The 21,001-nt window shown below is 46.1% G+C and overlaps 1 protein-coding gene across 2 annotated transcripts in view; it reads right to left on the bottom strand.

The window, feature by feature from the left end:
- The window catches only part of PECAM1 (platelet and endothelial cell adhesion molecule 1), a 63,439-nt gene that overhangs the window by 20,472 nt on the left and 21,966 nt on the right, over positions 1–21,001 (bottom strand). For both annotated transcript variants that reach the window (XM_055575509.1, XM_055575510.1), the window contains exons 6-13: positions 17,176–17,424; positions 13,934–14,209; positions 9,616–9,900; positions 8,675–8,782; positions 7,116–7,143; positions 6,351–6,427; positions 3,819–3,872; positions 2,394–2,456 (exon numbers count right to left, since the gene is read on the bottom strand). In XM_055575509.1, coding sequence (XP_055431484.1) covers positions 2,394–2,456; positions 3,819–3,872; positions 6,351–6,427; positions 7,116–7,143; positions 8,675–8,782; positions 9,616–9,900; positions 13,934–14,209; positions 17,176–17,424 — 1,140 coding nt within the window. The remainder of the gene's footprint in view (positions 1–2,393; positions 2,457–3,818; positions 3,873–6,350; positions 6,428–7,115; positions 7,144–8,674; positions 8,783–9,615; positions 9,901–13,933; positions 14,210–17,175; positions 17,425–21,001) is intronic.

The raw sequence follows: 21,001 nt of genomic DNA, 5'->3' as shown, positions 1-21,001 counted from the left end.
CCTGACTCTAACATATATCCAGAATCTATCCGTTGCCAGCACTTTGGCTCCATCCCTATCTCCTCTCGCCTGGCTTCAGTTTTTGTTCCCTTTAATCCGCCCTCCATACCATTCCTAAGGATCACAGGATCATTTTTAAAGGAGGAAGTTGGCTGCTTAAAGGCTTCCAAAGGCCCCCAGTCCAGTCTCGGTGGACTAGAGTAGAAAGAGAACTTTGGTGGCCCCACCCGGTCCTTCCAGCTGCATCTGCCTTGGCTCCCTCTCACTCACTCTGCAGACATTTAAGGGTCCAAAAGTGTCGTTTAAGGATTCTTTAAGGTCTTCCTTCAGATCTTTAAATGAGCCGAACTCAAGGCCACCTCCCACTGCCCTGCACATCTCCTAGTCCTCCTAGCCCTCCTTCCTCTTGGCAGGGCCACCTTCCCTGTGCCCTTCAGGCCCCAGCTCAAAGACCACCCCTTTAACCAGCCTTCTGGGACCACCCAGAAGAGGAACCACCTTACAGGCCTTCTCCTCACTCCCCACTCTTCCTGCAAGCTCTGACTCTAACCCAACACCACCATCTGCTCATCAGTTCCTTGTTTCCCTGACTCCCTCAGAGGCTACACCTCCATGAGAGGGGGACACATATGTCATCCTCACTGCTTGTGCTGGGGCTGCTCCATCACAGGCCCTTAATTTGTTAACCCAACAAGCAAATCACTTTACCATGAAACAATAAGAGGGAGAGAACTTCAGGCTGGCCGTGGCCCCCACCTCTGCCCCCATCCAGCCTAGATATAGAACTGGGATGCCCTGTGTAGGCCAGCAGATGGGCAGTATCAACTCCAGGGGCCAGGCTGACCGAGACTTACGGGCACCGTGGCTCTGTTGGGCAGCACCCAGCCCCAGGGGATGGCCCTGCCTGGAAGGTTCCACACCCACATCTGCAGACATGGTACTTGGAACTGAGCTAAGCAGAGGAGGAAGGAAGGACCCCCAAACTCCTTCCAGATGATGGAGCCAGAGAATGCCCTCAGCGAGTGGCTCTGGCTGAGGCAACAGAAGCGTGGTCTGCGAGGCAGCCCCGGGCGTGCCAGGGTGAGTGAACACGCTTTGGCCTCAGCCTCAGCAGGAAGTGGGGTGTTTGGCAACAGCCCTAATGAGCTTCCCAGCAGGGCGGGAAGGCTGGATGGCTGCTTCCTTGGTGTGGCAGCCTCTGGGGGAGCTGAGGAGGCTTAGGTGGATATGTGTGTCTTTTTGTGGTGCCAGAAGCAACTGAGATTGATGTTCTAGCACTTGTTGTGGACTTAACTCACCCTGAGTCAGTCTCTCCAGTGCAGGACCAGAGCCAGGAGCTGGTTCCCCAAACCAGCCTGCCAGGAGAACCACATACAGAAAAACAAAACCCGAAGTCCAGGTGGTTCAGTGGTAAAAGAATCCACCTGCCAATGCAGGAGACACAGGACATGCGGGTTCAATCCTTCAGTTGGGAAGATCCACTGGAGGAGGAAATGGCAACCCACTCTAGTGTTCTTGCCTGTGAGAACCCTGTGGACAAAGCAGCCTGGCAGGCTACAGTCCATAAGGTTGCAAAGAGTCGGACACGACTGAGCAGGCACACACACACACACACACACACACACACACACAATGCTGGTGCCACTGTTTCCATGGAGAGAGTCTCTGCTTTCAAAAGCCTTTGTCCCTTAAATAGCCAAGCCCTTGCTTACTCCTTCAAAGACGCATTTCATTTACACAAGCTCAGTCTGTAAGCAATTTTTTTTAAGGAAGATGCTGGACTGGGGCAAGGGGGCTCCCTCTGGAAGGACACTCAAACACCCAGGGGTGAAGCAGCCTACAAACAGTCTCTCGACACACCCATGTCTTAGCACCTAGTAACTGCTCAATAAAACACACCCATCTTTAGTAGCATGGTAAATAATAATGCTAAAGCTGAAACTCCAGTACTTTGGCCACCTCATGCAAAGAGTTGACTCATTGGAAAAGACTCTGATGCTGGGAGGGGTTGGGGGCAGGAGGAGAAGGGGACGACAGAGGATGAGATGGCTGGATGGCATCACCGACTCGATGGACGTGAGTCTGGGTGAACTCTGGGAGTTGGTGATGGACAGGGAGGCCTGGCGTGCTGCGATTCATGGGGTCGCAAAGAGTCGGACATGACTGAGCGACTGAACTGAACTGAACTGAAATGATAATGCAATTGTACATCTCCAAGTCTGGACGGGGATCACTGCTCCTGCCTCGGGCATGTTCAGCCCGCCTGTCTGCTGGCCACCTCCCTCCTGAGTGACGAGGGTGACTGGACTCTTGTCCCAGGGCCGCAGCACAGTCCAGTCCGGCGTCTACACCCAGAGAGCATGATGTGGGGGTCCCTCACAGGCTGGCGTTACCTCGGTGAGGCTCAGGGGAGGTCACTTCCACTTCTGTGTACTCCACATCCAAGGTCAGAGGCTCTGCTCGAAAGAAAACAGCAGCCTGTGGTCAGACAGGGTCTCCTTGGGTCCGGGGTGGTGGGGTGGGGACTCAGGCCACACGAGAGGTTTCTACTCATATGATCAAATTAATCAGTATTTTTTAATAGGAAAACCAGACACACAGTTAATGCCACTCTAAGTGGCTGAGAAGACTCTTGAGAGTCCCTTGGACTGCAAGGACATCCAACCAGTCCATCTAAAGGAGATCAGTCCTAGGTGTTCTTTGGAAGGACTGATGCTAAAGCTGAAACTCCAACACTTTGGCTACCTCATGCGAAGAGTTGACTTATTGGAAAAGACCCTGATGCTGGGAGGGATTGGGGGCAGGAGGAGAAGGGGACGACAGAGGATGAGATGGCTGGATGGCATCACCGACTCGATGGACGTGAGTTTGAGTGAACTCTGGGAGTTGGTGATGGACAGGGAGGCCTGGCGTGCTGCGATTCACAGGGTCACAAAGAGTTGGACACGACTGAGCGACTGAACTGAGCTGAACTGAAGTGGGTGAGAAAGCTGAGGCTGGGTGACGTGGTGAGGAAGCCTGCGCTCCCAGGGTGTGGAAGGGCCTCCGGGTCAGGCCCAATGTCACCGCAGTGGGCGGACTTGCAAAGTAGATCCAGAATCCAGCCAGCATGGGTCACAGCAGTTACCTCTAGAAGCCCTCTCCTTGACCACAGGCACAGAACGCTTTCTCCAAGACGGTGAGGATCTCAGGAAATGAGGAACGGGACCCCCAGCCTCAAAGTGCTTGAAGAGTGTGAGGCGTAAGCATAGGAAATCCAGTTACACCCAAAATGGAACTTTCTGATTTCAGAATGGGCTACTAAACAAGTCAGGAAGCTTTCTCTCTTGAATAGCAGAGGCACAGGGTGTTTTTTCCAATATAGAGTTACTGCAAATCATCACATTGTACACTTTAATTTATACAATGTTATATGACAAGTATATCTCAGTAAAGCTGGCAAAAGAAAAAGTGTTAAAGATGCTGGGGTGGGGAGAAATACACATAGTAGAAATGGTCTTTTTTTTCTTTAAGGATAATGGGTAGGTATTTATTGAATTGCTATTGTTTAAATTTTACACATGTTATAAACATTATTTTGTATCTACTAAATGTCTAATAAAAATGAAAAATACAAATGAAAAATAAAATAACACTGCTGCTTACTTTTAAGACAAGTAACAACAGATGCTAGATAGTGTCTTTGGAAAAACCAAGAGCCATCTCTATTTAAAGGAGGTGAGGAAACAGCCATGGGGTCTTAACAGTTTTAGTTCTTTTCCTAGGCATCTTTGATATAAAAACAAAGATTTCTAATTTTTTAAAAATTAGACAATTACCTTTATTTTCATTTAATGGCTTCATTGCATGGTTTCCAACATCTTCATTGTAACCTAGTTGAAAAACAGCAATCATTGTGAGAGACCATGGAGTTCCTAGTTTTCTACATAAATTGTAAACGACTCAGTGCCACTAATAAGAGAAGTCCAGGCCAAATTCTTCAGCACAGTTGGCAACCACAGTGTATCTGGGTTCTGAATACCCTCCCAGTGCCCCTGGGCCCCATCCAACCCGCAGTGTGGTGTCTTTCTAAAACCGGTGTGATGTCCACATCTATTTATGAATGGTTCAAAATTCAGAATTGTTCACTAGAAGCAGTTTCAAAAGAAATTAAGCTTAATTCTAGAAGGGATGAGCCAGTGCCAAGAAGCATGAAAGATACTGGTGAACTAATCCTTTCTATCTAGAGAACTGGGTCCATGAGAACATGGTTTAAAGATACTGCAGTACCTCAGGCTGCCACCTGGGCATGGGGAAAAATTCTTTGATTTTTTTTTTTAACCAAGTTGTTCTTTATTAGAAAGAATTCTTATGAATGCTATAAATACTATCCCTGAAGAGCACATGGTTTTCCATTCCATGTCATTATGTATTTACTAATTACTATCATGATTACTGGGCTTCCCAGGTGATGCAGTGGTGAAGAATCTGCCTGCCAATGCAGGAGACGCAAGAGATGTGGGTTTGATCCCCTGGTCAGGAAGATCCCCTGGAGTTGGACATGGCAACCTACTCCAGTACTCCTACCTGGAAATTTCCATGGACAGAGGAACCTGGTGGGCTAAATCCCATAGGGTTGCAAAGAGTAGGAGACAACTGAGCGACTGAGCATGTACGCATGTTGTGATTACGAACATATACTTATAAGCTAAAATAATCCATGCAGAGAAAAATATAATAAGAACTGTAGTAGTTCCTGCATTTTGGAAAATTGAGAGGAAATTCTATTTTAATATAAGTATCAGTATTTAAAGTATCATATATTACTTATATATGTTAATCACTCAGTCATGTCCACCTCTTTGCTACCCCACAGACTGTAGCCCGCCAGGCTCCTCTGTCCATGGAACTCTCCAGGCAAGAATGCTGGAATAAGTAGCCATTCCCTTCTCCAGAGGATCTTCCCAACCCAGGGATAGAACCTGCACTTCAGGCAGATTCTTTACCGTCTGAGCCGCCAGGGAAGCCCATACTTATGTATACATGATACATATTACCAACAGAACCCACTTAATACCAGAAAGAGGTATTTTCTGTATAGTATTGGATTACTTTTTGCTAAATATCCACCAAATTTTTCTGAATGGAGTTTCTCAAATGACATATTTGCTCTCTTCTCTTTATTGGCACATTACTTTTACTATGACAAATATTTTATTTTACTTTTTAAAAAGTTTGTGATTCTGTACAATAGGAATTGCTCTTCTCAAAATATTTCTCAAGACTTCCCTGTAAAGAGGGTATTCTAAAAATTTCTTATTTTGTGGGACACTGTTACAAAATTAAAAAAGAACATAAGTGTTCAACTCCCAAACCTATCTGGGACAGAACTCTTCATGTGATGTAATCATGCCCCTCTCTGGGAAAGAGCCAGCACCCCTGCTAAGGGCTTGAATAATTTTCTCCAAGATTTAATGGGATTAAGAACTCTCTGGGGCTTCCCTGGTAGTCAAGTGGTTAAGAATCCACCTTGCAATGCAGGGGACACCGGTTCCATCTCTGGTTGGGGAAGCTCCCACATGCTGTGGGGCAGCTAAGCCCACGCACCACAACTACTGAGCCCATGCTGAGCAACTGCTGAAGCCCGCAAGCCCTATGGTCCACGCTCCGCAACGAGACCCCACCATAATGAAACGCCTGCACATGACAACTAGAGAGCAGCCCCCACGCTCCATAACCAGAGAAAGCCTGCACGCAGTAACAAAGACCCGGTGCAGCCGGTGACAAAGTAAAAAAAAAGAAAGAAAGAAAAGGACTCCCGGGACTGGCTCTGAGTTGAGCTGACTCTCAAGCTTGCACTTAACCGCACGACTAAGTATTCTTTGATTGTACCATTTCTTTAAGTACAACTGCTAACCGTGAAATCTTTAAATGCGTTTCCCATCGTGGCAAGTTTGAAATTGCCTTGTGCTTGCAAGAAATAATTTCATCTGAGATGTTTTACCAGTGCCTTCATTTCATAGCTGGTTTCTATCTTACAAGTGGAAAATGATTACACGAGGGCAGTGTCCCGCGTTTGCAAAGAACTCACGTGGTTGTCCGCAGCATTGTAATTATTCCCCACCTTTCGTTCCTTGGAATATTTAAAAGGTGGGGAAATTAGAACACTGTGTTCTGCCTTTCTTCTGACGTTTTTGTTTTGCTTCCTAGCCCACCACCCAATGACTGATTAGATTAGGCGCCTCTGCCTGAAGCCAGAGTTTCCCGTTCAACCTCACCCTACCACCCACGGATTCTGCTTCTCAGAAGGATAAGAGATGGGGAGCAAGCCGGGAAAAATTCTTAACAACGGCACAAAACCATGACAGTACCGTAGTGTCTGTCGGCTTCAGTACCGGCATCCGACAATGTCTTCTCATTGTTGGAGTTCAGAAGCGGTACGGCTGGCCTTAAATTGAAATTTAAAAAAAGGAAAAAGAAATAACATTTTTCTTGGCTCTAACTCCAAACTAACAACATAGTCAAAGAGTGCATGAGAAAAACCGGGAGGAGTTATCTGCAATGAGGAAAATTTTACTCTCTTATTGGGAACTCATGCTTTCTCCAGTTCTATGATTATTGGACAAAAACCTTTTTGCCATTGAAATCAGTGTCCGGACCAAAGGATGCACGAACACGAGGAATCCTTTGTTGGGTGAATCCCATGTCGGGAGGGGATTCCTTATCCTGTGTTAACGTTTTCTCTCAGGAACAGAGAGATTGTTTCCATATTTGGGGAGTTTAGATCTCAAGAACAGTAAGACTAGTACAACCATTGTTTAAGGAAACTCTACTTTGCCATTTAAGTTAAAAAATTTTTAATTCCATCTACCACCATGATAATTTCATAAGGAAACGTGTAGAAAGGACATGATCTCAGAATAAAGCCATTACTTCTCCTGAAGGACAGTTTGCAATCTTACACACACACACACACACACACACACACACACACATCCCTCCATAGCTCACACTCAAGGTCCTAAATTTTTTGAGTTTGCCAAGAACCACTGAAGACTTCCTAATGACAGAAATCCTTGCCAGATGAGTCTATCCACACCCACAGATCAGCCTCCCCTCTTCCAAAAGACACTGACCTGGACATCTCCACAGGCATCTGCTTGGCTTTAAAAGACAAAGAGAAGAACCAAAGTCAGAATAAAGAACCCACATCCACATCAGATGGGAACACTCATTTCAACCATATTGGACTTTTTTTTTGAAGACTGAACACCCATAAAAAGAGAGAACAGAAAGCCAAATATAGTCACAGTTTTTTTTAAAAAGGAAAACAAACAAATAAACAAAGCAGGTCTTCTCTTGGTCTTATACCAAGAGATTTCACATCATTTCCCATGAAATTGGACATTTCAACTATTTCAACCAGGAGCAGCTTCCCTTCGTGGAGTGTGGCAAAGAGGAAGATCACAGCACAGGAAACAGATGAGCCAGATAAATGGGCGACCATCTCTTTGCTCCAAGACCTTCCCCAAAGTAAAGGTTAAATCAATCCCCGTGCTTTGAATCCCAAACTGGTCTGAGACAATGGCCAGACTGTCCCTGAGACAAAGGGCAGACTGACCCTGAGGAAGCGGTTTGCCCTGAAGACCATTTTCCCAGAGGGGCTGCCCCCTTCCTGCTTTGAAAAAACCCCACCTCATCTCATGTGGTCCCTCCTGTCCCCGGCAGCAACCCAGGGGTCTCCGACAGAACCTGCCTTATCTCAAAAAAAAAATGTTGCAGGGCTTCCCTGGGGGGTCCAGTGGTAAAGAATCCGCCTGCCAGTGCAGGGGACGTGGGTTCGATCCTTGGTCCCAGAAGATTTCACATGCCTCGGGGGCAACAAAGCCCGTGCGCCACAACTACTGAGCCTGTGCTCTAGAGCCCACAAGCCACAGCTGCTACCGCCACTCACTCTAGAACCCCTGCTCTGCAACAAGAGAAGCCACCGTAGTGAGAAGCCCGTGCACTGCGACAAAGAATAGCCCCCTCTCCCTGCAACTAGAGAAAGCCTATGCAGCAATGAAGAACCAGCACAGCCAAAATAAATAAACAAAATTTGAAAAAAAATTATTATTATTATTTTCTTGCAGACTTTACTGATGCTGTGCCCTTTTGCTTGAGTCTTGCTTAGTTGACTGATTCCTCATTGTCAGTGGATAATCCTGGCTTCCCTTCTATGTATGGATAACCCCAAGTACAGGGTAGAAATCATAGCACAACCAGAAGATTGACCGGGAGGCATTCAGTGTGTGTGTGTTGGGGGGTGCGGTGGAGGGTGTCTCCACTCATGCCCAACTCTACCAACTGTAGAACTAGGTGTGGCCAAAGCCCCACATGAAGAGCTACTTCTGATCACACATAGATGCAACATTCCCCCCAAATTCGTCTTTTCCTGGGAGCCCAACTCAGAAAGCAAAGGCTTTCACTCATGCCTGGCTAACTCCAAAGGGCAGTAAAAGCTCATACCCACCAAAGGCAATGTCTTTGGTTAGGAAGGTGACACCCCAGGAGTAAAATAAGCGTCATCAGCCACATGCCCTCGGCTCCCACTGGACCAGGGCACAAGCTTCCCATGAGGCTGAGGCCCCTCACCTCCATGGCAGGTTCCCTGGCAGGGCAGCCTGGCAGGATGGAATGAAAGGACTATGCTCACCCTTGGCTTTCTTCAGAAAATAGCATTTGGCTCCAAGTACCAAGGTGACAATGATCACTCCGATGACCACCACCGCAATGAGTCCTTTCTTCCAGGGGGCAAGATAGACTGGAAATGAAAAAAAAAGAAAAAAAAATTTAAAAATATATGTTTATCCCTCTGCCAGTAAGAAATAGCACAGCCTTATGCAACAAATGGGCTTCCCTGGTGGCTCAGATGGTAAAGAATCCACATGCAATGTAGTAGACCTGGGTTTGATCCCTGGGTCAGGAAGATCCCCTGGAGAAGGGAACGGCTAACCACTCCAGTACTCTGGCCAGAATTCTATGGACTATACAGTCCATAGGATTGGAAAGAGTAGGACACAACTAAGTGACTTTCACTTCACTTCACGTCACTTAAGCAACATATAAGACTGATTTTTATATCCTTGTCACTCGTGTCTTTCACTGAGCATCTACCTCTGAGGGACTCTGTAGTAGGTGCAGAAATGTTTGTTTCTGCTATAGAGTCAGTGGTGACCTGAGGGGAACGTAGGACTGAGGAAGATGCTTTTTAAGCTGTCTGTTCACCCCTCTTCCCTCTCTATACATCATCCTCTACCCACCCAGGTGGGCCCCTCTAACTGTGTCTGTTCTGCATGCCCCACTCCCCTCGACCATAGGCGGTCCATGGATGGACGCTTGATCCAAATTGGTGTCTCTGCACCAAGAAGTTTGTAATGAGGACTGTGTGAAATCCTTCTAGTTCCTTATAATAATCACTTCCTCTTTCATACTTAACTTAAGTGGAGGTTTGTTACCTGCCACCAAAGAGCCTAGTGGATGTTGGTCCCTTGGCCCATAGCAAGATGCACTAAGTTCCCAGCCATCTCCTCTCAGATGTGCTTTCTGGCCTTGAGCTTGCAGCTTGCACTGCATTCTGCCGTTGAGACCTCTTACCTCTGACGGTCAGTGTGTTGCTTTGGATCACGTGTTTGGAAAGGTTGGCTCTGTTGGAGGCCGTGCAGTAATACTGTCCCTCGTGCTCCTTGCTGGCCGTGGTCTCGTGCCAAATGATCTTGGTGGCATTTATGGTGTCTTGGTAGAAGGGTTTGCTCTCCTTTTCTTTGTAAAACTTGTACGTGATAGGAATGGATCCTTCGTTCACGGAGCAGTAAAGCTCAATGGACTCCCCAGGCTCCACCTCCTTCTTCAAGATAATGAGCTGGGCTTCATCCACTGGGGCTGGAAGGCAGGAAAAGGATTAGTGCTGAGCAGAGAAGTGGGCAAGGGGAGGAGCATGACACGGCCGCTGGTCACGGCCAGCCTTCTGTAATCATGACTCGGACTTAGACTTTGCCCTGTACTCCCCCAATGAGCCCAGAAGGGCAGCAATGGACACCTGTCCTCACACGCTGATTAGACACAAGAGGCTAGGGACACCACCACCACCCCGCTTCATTTACCACCTCAAGTATTGGGTTGGACATAGATGTTATGGAAAAACTCCAACAAACCTTTTGGCCAATCCAGTATTACTGACCACTCAGCTTAACTATACAATTAGCTTATGTGTTCTGTTGGGGTCTATTCTGGGTGAGTTTGTATATGTGATTGTGAGTGTGTGTGTGTGTGTGTGTGTGTGTGTGTGTGAGTGATTTCTCTCCCTCTGCTTAACCCAGATGCAGGGCATTTCCAGATCTTATGAGCAAATAACCTTGACACACTGCCTTCTCTAGCGCTTGTCCTGTCTTTCTCCTCCTCTGAATGATCTAAACCAGTTGCTTTCATGTCCGTATTTCCCACTTCCTTGTGAGCTTGGGAACCTGAATTCTGTCCCTCTGCTTCTGAAACTGCACTGCATTTTTGGTTTTGAAGAAACTCCAAGGTCACCTGATTCCCAACTAACTCATCCCCGAGTTTCCTGCAGGTCAAATCCATGTTGGATGTTCTTCCTGTCTTTCAGTCCTTGGCCTTCCTACAGCTCTTACCTGTCACCCAGCCCTTCCTTTGGAATTCAGCTTCCCCTGGGCTCCCGTGAGGCCTCACTCTGATTCTCTTACCTCCTCGCCTGCCATTTCCTCTTTATTCATCAATTTTTGCTCCCTAAATTAGGACATTCTGCAAAATTCAGTCCTCAGTTTGCCATCTCCTTTCTCATCTTTGGTGATTTCACCTACATGATAGCTTCTATTTGCACATTTAATGCATAAACACACAGCATCTAAAGCTTAGATACATAGTTCTAGTCCAGGTTACTCTCCTGAATTCCATGTCTTGACTTTAACCTGTGCATTTCCACCAAGAAGCCCTGCCAGCCTCTCACTCCCAGCAGATCTGAGCAGAACTCACCTTCCTCCTAGAGCCCCTTTTATTCCATGTCTAGCCACCAAAATTCTGAGCCTAAACTGTCTTCCCAAGTACAGTACTATTAGTGGGAGAATGAACTGATCAGCAGACCAAGATCTGATTTATGAACCACCCTCTTGTGAGTGCAGGGGGTGGCCAGACCATGGAGCTGCTGATCCAACAAAAGAGAGCACCTGGCCTGGTGTGGGATGGCAGGAGTTGATCACAAGGAAGGCTCCTGAATGGTGCAGCCTGACCTGACAGCTTCTCTTCTTGTGAAACACAAGGAGGTGGTGACAAGCCAGGCTTAGGAGCCAGACTGCCTGGCCAAAATTCCCAGCATTACTGGCCACCAGCTGTTTATCTTAAGCCCTAGTTGCCTCATTGTAAAATAAGGATGATATGAATATGGTGCTTACATGGCTATTGTAAGTGTGAATGGGACTAATTTACTAACATAATTCACAGAGGGTTGGACATATGATCGGTGCTCATAAACATTAGCCACTAATATTGACCCACTTTATTTTTTTAATTCATTAATTTTTGGTAGCACTGGGTTTTTGTTGCTGCATGCAGACTTTCTCTAGTTGGGTGCAAGGGCTTCTCATTGAGGTGGCTTCTCTTGTTTTGGAGTGTGGACTCTAGAACATGTGGGCTTCAGTAGCTGTGACCCATGGCCTAAGTTGCTCCATGGCATGTGGAATCTTCCCAGACCAGGGATCCAACCTGATTGGCAGGTGGATTTTTAACCACTAGATCACAAGGGAAGTCCAATACTGACCTGCTAAAAACCAAGAGTTTCACATGGGCCTCTACATTAGCGTCTTAAAGCACTGTAAGGTTTGAAGTCCCCACCCCTTCTAACTGATGCGACCAGCAGGTGAATCTTCCAAAGACCCAGTTCTCAGCATGCCCTCCTTCCTTCTAGCTCTTCACTGCACACAGGGCAAAGCCCCAGCTCCTCTGACTGGCAACTGATGCCCTTCACGGTTAGGCTCAGTTACTCTACAAGTTTATATCCAATGACTCTCTATTCCCAACCTTACTTTCCAGTCATCCATCCCCAGCCTTTTGAGCTGCCCCACGGAGCCTTTTGATCACCTATTTGACTAGGCTAGAGAACATCTTGAGCCCTCTCCGCCTACCCATCATAGAGCCCTAGTTCCTGGCCCAGCTCTTCCCACTCAAGCCAGATGATATTTTCATGCCCTTAATTCCTATTATCATCACTGTAAGGAGAGTTTGCAGGAGAGTTAATAATGTGTTGCCTGGTAACATTTTTTAAATATTTATTTGCCTTACTATTCAAATACGTTAAAATGTTTCTTCACTATTTAATCAGGAGATACAAAGAATATATCTTTTTTGTTGTTGTTGTTATGACCTATGGCATGAGGTGCTTATTAGCTACCAATGCTAATTTGAGAAGTATAGTTACTCAATGAAGTGAAGTGAAAGGCACTCAGTTGTGTCTGACTCTTGGTGACTCCATGGACCATACAGTCCATGGAATTCTCTAGGCCTGAATACTGGAGTGGGTAGCCTTTCCCTTCTCCAGGGGATCTTCCCAACCCAGGGATCAAACCTAGGCCTCCCACATTGTTACTCTTAGGCTATACATTAATAGTAGGAGGAATCAGGGAGTCCCCTGATGGCTTAGAGATTAGGATTCTGGGTTTTCACTGCAGGGAACATGGACTAAATCCTTGGTCAGGGAACTGAGATCCTGCAAGCCGACTAGTATGGCCCCTCCCGAGAAAAAATTATAGGAGGTATCACTATCCAACTCAAGATGTCCACCTCATGGCACATGCAGATAAGCAGTCCTTAAACAACAAGGAGAAGAGGAAGCCTTATTAAGCTTTTTACAATAAGATGCTGAACATCTCAGAGCTGCAAGTAATGGCAGTCCTAAGGCCTTCTGAAAGGTACAAGACCAAGGCTCAAGGAAAACTATTCACCCCAGGACAATGGTATATTTCTCTGGAGTATGAGAGTCCCAGTGACTGTTGGCCTGCAGCTCTGACCGCTGAAATTTCCACACATGACAGAATTTGCCCTGCCAGGGGTCCAGCATCCATGGTAGAGAAGAGCTCTGGTCTACATTTCCCAGAGAGGACTGTCAGTTCATCTAAAAAGGGACAAACGGGGACTTCCCTGCTGGCTCAGTGGTAAAGAATCCACCTGCCAATGCAGGATACACAGGATCGATCCCTGGTCTGAGAAGATCTCACATGCCGCAGAGCAACTAAGCCCGTGTGCCTCAACAATTGAGCCTGTGCTCTAGAGCCCGGGAGCTGCAGCTAATGCAGCCCGAGTGCCTAGAGCCCCTGCTCTGAAACTAGAAGAGCCACCGCGATGAGAAGCCCACGCTCTGCCACAAAGGGGAGCTCCCACTCACAACTAGAGAAGAGACGTACGGCGATGAAGACCCAGCACAACCCAAAATAAATAAATCACACTATAAAAAGGAGCAAATGGAACTTCCCTGGTGATCCAGACTCTGCGCTCCCAATGCAGGCAGCCAGGGTGGGATCCCTGGTTGGGGAACTAGATCCCATATGCCACAACTAAAGATTCTACATGCTGCACATAAGACCCAGCGCAGCCTAATAAATAAATGAAAAGGAGCAAATGCTAAGGGAACCCCAAAGCACAACTTTTGTGCTTCCTCAAGTTGGGACACTTGACTTATATTTCAACAGTTCACTCAAAAGTTTCTGAAAATAGATGATGCCAGCCACACTGATAACCACCAGATATTTTCCAGCCCCAGTTACTTGGGCTTTGGTCCTGCTTTGGCACGTGTCATGTTTATGGACTTTGCACAAGTATCATCCACTTCTCTTGTCCACTCCCAAACCTTTGAAAATGTGAACTAAAACCGCAGTCCCCCATGGATTCTTCTCATAGCACAGAGACTTACCTATCACCTTGACTCGCAGAACTTCACTTAACATCTTGCTGTGGGAATGGCAATTGTCTGCACTGCACCAGTATTCTACATCTTTCATGGGTTTATCTCGGAATATTGCAGGCTCGTTTGAGCCCACACTCTGATTCGCCACGGGCTTACTTGTGTTTGAAAGCTGATAAAAAATAGGCGCCGTTCCGTTTACGGACTGACAACTGACTTCAATGGTCTGTCCTTTAATCACCTCGGACCTGGAGTCATGAAAAATACTGGGCTTGGAGAGCATTTCTAGAATGACAGAGAGAGAGAAAGAAACAATCTGAGACAAGACATCCAGCCCAAGGTGTTCCTTCTGCAAACTCTGGGCTTGGCTTTCTCTATCATTGCTCTAATTTAAAATGCCTGCCTGGACCCAGAGATCGCCACACTTAGTGAAGGACGTCAGGTAGAGAAAGCCACATATCATATAATATTGCTTATATGTGGGATCTTAAAAAATGGTACCAGTGAACTTATTTATAAAACAGAAAAAGATTCACAGATGTAGAAAGCAAACCTATGGTTACCACAGGGGGAAGTGGGTGGGGAGTTGGGAGGGATAAATTGGGAGACTTGGACTGACATATACACACTACCATATATAAAAGAGGTAACTAACAAGGACCTATGGTATAGTACAAGGAACTCTATTCAATACTCTGTAATGGCCTATATGGGAATAGAATATAAAAAAGAGTGGATATCTATTATGTATTATTGATTCACTTTACTATACAGCTGAAACTAATGCAACGTGGCAAATCAACTATATTCCGATAAAAATTAATTTAAAAAAAATAATAAAATAAAATGCCTGCGGCCATATCCACCTTTAGGGGACTCCTTTAAGATTCTTGAGGAGGGAGAGGGAAAGAATAATATAAACAAAAAGGGATGACACAAATTCAGGAAAAACATTATAACCCCCTAAATATATGCTTCTATTTTCACATATCTGATGCACACATACACACACATTCATATCTCTTTCTTTGTATTGAGAAAGATAGAAGGAAATGTTAAAAAAAAATGTAACAAGTATCCAACAATATATTTTAAAACAAATTCTCAGTGCCTCAGCCTCTCCTGATTGTAAGTTTCATGCCTCAGAAACAAGAATTATACTAGGCCATTATTTAGAAATTAGCTTATTTATAAAGCTAATAGGATGAAATGACCTCCTCACAAGAACTACAACAACACAAAGAATTACAATGGAATGACTCACATTTGTCTTGTATATTATTTCCTTATCCGGTAGATGACCGCTAAAATCCTGCTTCGGTTGAGACTAAAACCTTGGCTGGATTTACACTGAAGGCTCAACTGAAGGACCATGACTACTGAAGAAGCACAGTGACAGCAACAGCTTGACTGGCGTTTCACATCCCGCTCCTCAAAGTGTGGTCTGGGGCCCAGCAGCACCAGCATCTCCAAGACGCTGGTGAAAGACACAAAGCCTGACCCCAATCTAACTGCGCTGTAGCCAGGTGTTTTGTGCACATTCAAGTCTGAGAAGCCCGGCTCTAAGTGGTCCAGGTATCTACTTCTACCCAGTAGGGGTCCCAGCCCTTTGGGTAAGCCAGGAGAGGCATCAAAAACTGGAACTTAGGGACTTCCCTGGCAGTCCAGTGGTTAAGACTCCAAGCTTCCACTGCAGAGGGCAAAAGTTCGATCCCTGGTTAGGGAACTAAGATCCCATTTACCAGAAAAACATCTATTTCTGCTTTATTGACTATGCCAAAGCCTTTGACTGTGTGGATCACAATGAACTGTGGGAAATTCTTCAAGAGATGGGAATACAAGACCACCTGACCTGCCTCTTGAGAAATCTGTATGCAGGTCAGGAAGCAGCAGTTAGAACTGGACATGGAACAACAGACTGGTTCCAAATAGGAAAAGGAGTACATCAAGGCTGTATACTGTCACCCTGCTTATTTAACTTCTATGCAGAGTACATCATGAGAAACGCTGGGCTGGAAGAAGCACAAGCTGGAATCAAGATTCCCATGAGAAATATCAATAACCTCAGATATGCAGATGACACCACCCTTATGGCAGAAAGTGAAGAGGAACTAAAAAGCCTCTTGATGAAAGTGAAAGTGGAGAGTGAAAAAGTTGGCTTAAAGCTCAACATTCAGAAAACGAAGATCATGGGCATCTGGTCCCATCACTTCATGGCAAATAGATGGGGAAACAGTGGAAACAGTGTCAGACTTTATTTTTCTGGGCTCCAAAATCACTGCAGATGGTGACTGCAGCCATGAAATTAAAAGACGCTTACTCCTTGGAAGGAAAGTTATGACCAACCTAGATAGCATATTCAAAAGCAGAGACATTACTTTGCCAACAAAGGTCCGTCTAGTCAAGGCTATGGTTTTTCCTGTGGTCATGTATGGATGTGAGAGTTGGACTGTGAAGAAGGCTGAGCACCAAAGAATTGATGCTTTTGAACTGTGGTATTGAAGAAGACTCTTGAGAGTCCCTTGGACTTCAAGGAGATCCAACCAGTCCATTCTGAAGGAGATCAGCCCTGGGATTTCTTTGGAAGGAATGAGGCTAAAGCTGAAACTCCAGTACTTTGGCCACCTCATGCAAAGAGCTGACTCATTGGAAAAGACTCTGATGCTGGGAGGGATTGGGGGCAGGAGGAGAAGGGGACGCCAGAGGATGAGATGGCTGGATGGCATCACTGACTCGAGGGACGTGAGTCTGAGTGAACTCCGGGAGTTGGTGATGGACAGGGAGGCCTGGCGTGCTGCGATTCATGGGGTCGCAAAGAGTCGGACACTACCTAGCGATTGAACTGAACTGAACTGATGGCAAAAAAAAAAAGTAAAATCTTAAAGCTTAGCGTTGACTAAGCAGTGTTTCCTCCCTGACCTTTCGGGTGAGTGCCTGTTCAAGCAGCAGAATCCTGTGGATTCGGAGGCCACTTAATCAGCATACAGCCACAACAAAGCCACAAATGTGACTTTTGCCAACAACATTGATCTTGATGCATCTGACCTGTACCCTGAGAAGAAGTACCCACTTGCTGCCATTCAGCCTCTTGTTTTTACTCCTCTCTCCCCAAATCCCCCTCCCCCATCCCCTGGGTTTTTATCCTGCCTCAGTCTGAATCATCTTCAGACTAGAGAAGGTGGTGGCTGGAGATAAATTCCCTTTCTCCCATTCAGTCCAGAGGCTCTCAGGGCCAGCGAGGATGTACTCACCACACACTGTTATCTGGACTGTGTTGCTTCTCTTAAACACCCTGCCGACACCCGCGACACAGGTGTATAACCCGCTGTCCCACCCTGACACTCTCTTGGTGAAATTTTGAGTCTGCGACACAGTCATGCTTCCCTTCTGGATGGTGAAGTTGGCCGGAGGTGCTCCTGGGATGGAGCACCACAGGTTCAGATCTTCGCCCTGGTCCAGATGTGTGGCTGAAGACTTCAGCTTAGGCTTGGAAAACAGCTCTGAAAAGAACAGTGAATGGGAATGGGGTGAGATGTTTGTGGGTACCTGCTCCCCAGTCCCCTGTATGGAGAGGACTGTGGCCCAGGTGCTTCTGGGAGAACCAGTTCCCCACTTCCTGCACAAAGTTTCCCTTTGCGTCTCATGAACCTGATGATCACACAATTCACGAGCCGGGGTTCATTCTTCTCCTGGGATTCCAATGGCAGTTTTCCCTCCCTCATTAATCCAATTTATCTTACAGACATGGATTAGAAAACTTTGACAATTTGTAATGTGGCAAGTAATGACTCAGGCATTCACTCATTTATTCATCCACTCATTCATTTCATCCCACAAGTATTTATCTCAGGCCATCTCTGTGCTTGGCAGAGGAGAGGCAGCAGTAAAAAAGAAACAGTCCTTGACTCTATAAAGTGCTTAAGTCTCATGGGCGATTCTTCAGATAGTGTCTGTGGTAGAGCCTATAGAGGGGACATGGAAGCTAGGCTTGAAGAATCAGGAGAAAACTCCTGGGATAAGTTATCCAGGCAAAGATGGAAAGTATCACAGGAAGAGAGAATAACATATGGAAGGTCTGGCAAAAGGTTCAAGCACCTGAAAGTTCAGACAGCCTGGGACGCTGTGGGAGAAGAAAAAGAAGGCTTGCAGATCTTCAAGGAACTTGAGAATCACATTTTAAAAAGTGTGGAATATACCCTCGGGACAACGGGAACCATGGACGGTCTGGGTCACGGGGATAGCTTCAGATGTGTTCTGTAAGGAGATCTCTGGAAGGAGAATGGATGGAGTTGGAGGGGCCCAGACTGGAAGCAGGAGGGAATGTAGTCTAGGCTTGAAGCAGAGTGATGCTGTAGAGTTGAGGAGAAGCGGCAGCTTGGCCACCATTCCTCCAGCACTTCCCATGGAGGAGCAGGAAGACGGCGCCTGAAGCCTCCCAAGCCCAAGTACTTGGTAAGCTCCAACATTCTATGCTACTGGAAGGAGTCATCAGCATCAGAATGTAGGTTGGATGTCGAGAGTACTAAAGACTGTGGTTGACTTTCAAGAAGTTTCATCATCTCCTAATACAAATATTCCCTGAAGAACACCAGTATTTTATAATAATGGTAAATGTTTGTTTTCAGCCACAGAGGAATTACTAATTAGCTACTTAACCTTTGCGGAGACTTGGCTCCTTCATGTAAGCAAATGTGCACAGACTCCATGGTTATTTATGACCCTTGAAGCAGAAGGAAGAAGGAGCCGGTGGCACGTGAGACTATCTTCATACTGAGAAAGAGACTGAGACTTGAAATTTCTCTTAGAAAACCTCCTTAGGGGTTTGAGAATGCAATCAGGACTCAGGAGTCAAATTCTATCTTTGGCTCTAAATTTAGGATTTAATCTGCCATACAGGTTTGGAAGTAAAAACCAACGCTGTGGTGGTCATCACTGATATTCCATGGATGGAAATGGAAGTCATTTCCATCATAATTATAATCAGTATGTGGTGTTTTCTTAGTTTCCTTGATAGGGAATAAAATAACACTGTAAGTCAGGTGATCACCTAATAATTAATTCATTGAGGCACATTCCACCCCTCCTTCCTTCCATATAATGAACATCGACTTACCTCTTTTCAGATCACCATCAAAAGCTCGAGGTTAGGGGACTTCTCTGGTGATCCAGTGGCTAAGACTCTATGCTCCCAATACATGGGGCCTGGGTTCGATTCCTGGTCAAGGAACTAGATCCCACATGCCACAACGAAGAGGGGCAACTAAAATCCAGCGTGCCACAACTAAGACCAGGCACAGCCAAAGGAAATAAAACAAAGCTCCAGGTTAGGAGTAGGAAAAAAAAAAAAAAAAGAAATTTACCTCCTTAAGGGCCTTACAATTTCACTGGACAAATACCAAAAAAGTAAAAAAAAAAAAAAAAAAAAAAACCTCAGGAAGAATCCTACAGAAATGATTCCACATTAAAAAATAAACAAAAATGCAAAAAATACAAAACATCTTGCTGGGGTAGGTGGACAATGGTTTAGAATTAAGAATGAGATGTTAGGGAATAAGGTGATATAAACAGAACTGCGGGACCATCACTAGGGTTAATAAGGATAAGTCTTTTGTTCACTCACTGAGCAAATATTTACTGAGTTCCTATAACGTGCCAGGCTGTGTGCTAAGTATCAGTGTTGTCAGATGAATTGAGCCACAGACCTTCCAGAGCTCACCCAGGATGATGCAGACAGATGCTAAATCTTTTCAGTGACTGTTGACCTGTAGACAGAAGAGTGTGATGGGAACTGAAGTGTGGCCATGGGACTCTTCCTGGGAGGCTCCTAGAGGGAGATCTGGGGCTTGGTCTTTAAGGACAATAGAGGTCTTCCAGTGACCAAGCAGAAAGAATATTCCAGGCAGAGTCGGGTGAGATGTTTGGAAGGGGCTGGAGTCAAGGTGAAGGTGTGTATGTGTGTGTGTGTGTGTGTGTGCATGTATGTGTGCTCAGTCGTGTCCAACTCTTTGTGAGCCCATGGACTGTAGCCTGCCAGGCTCCTCTGTCCATGGAGTTTTCTAGGCAAGAATACTGGAGTGGGTTGCCATGCCCTTCTCCGGGGGTTCTTCCTGACCCAGGGATCAAACCCAGGTCTCTTTCATCTCCTGCATTGGCAGGCAGGGTTTTTTTTGTTGTTGTTTTTGACCAACTGAGCCACCAAGGAATAATGAAGCCCAGGAATAATGAAGCCAAATAGGTGCTTGTCCTACAGGTTAGTTGAAGGATGAATTGGAGCAGAGATGCTTGGGGAAGCCCTGTGACATCCTGCTGTGAGGGCCAGCGTGAGGGTGTGATTGTAGAGATGAGATGACAGGACAGGGAGTCCTGGCAGCACCTGGGTCTGAAAATGTGAACAGTGAGAGGTGATGGAAACCCACCTTCAAGCCAAAGACAAATTACTAATTCAATGATCTCGATGTCCACAAAATTATTGTGAGCCTCCAACATCACTCTATAGAACCACTCATAGTGAGGCTTGATAGCAACAGGGGAGTGGAGAATAGGCTGCAGAAGTGGGAAGGCTTGCAGCACTTGAAGGTGGGGGAGTTGCCTGCCAGCCCTGGCACGGCTCCGGCAGCTCTACACGGAACAGGAGCACAGAGCATCAGACTAAGGGGATGGGAAGGGCCGGCCGAGCCTGACACTGTGTTTTCTTGGGCCAGGGAGCCTCACCTTCTGATTGACTCGCATACTCAGCGTGACTCAAACTTCTGATGTGGGATCAGCTACAACAATAGTATCCTGTGGTCCAAAGATGCCTCATGCTTCCCTAAAGTAGCCTGGTCCGAGGGGTTGGAGTGCTGCTCTAAGCCCTGAAATTGCCCTTGTGTTTGCCACGTGGTCCCTGCTGCTCCCATGACCATACAACCATCTCTTTAACAGAGTTGATCATTGCATCATATTCTCATCGTCTATTTATGTCTGTGAAATTCTTCAAAGCTGCATAGGGCAGCTTCCTAGGTCCCCAAAGTTGCCCAGCACACAGAAGGTGCTCAATATATGTTGAACTGAGTACTGTTCTCTAATAAGATAATTATA

Source organism: Bubalus kerabau, chromosome 4, assembly GCF_029407905.1.
Source record: "Bubalus kerabau isolate K-KA32 ecotype Philippines breed swamp buffalo chromosome 4, PCC_UOA_SB_1v2, whole genome shotgun sequence".
NCBI classification, from domain to species: domain Eukaryota; kingdom Metazoa; phylum Chordata; class Mammalia; order Artiodactyla; family Bovidae; genus Bubalus; species Bubalus kerabau.
Note: the sequence above shows the minus strand (reverse complement) of the source record. Positions and strands in the feature narration are given on the sequence as shown.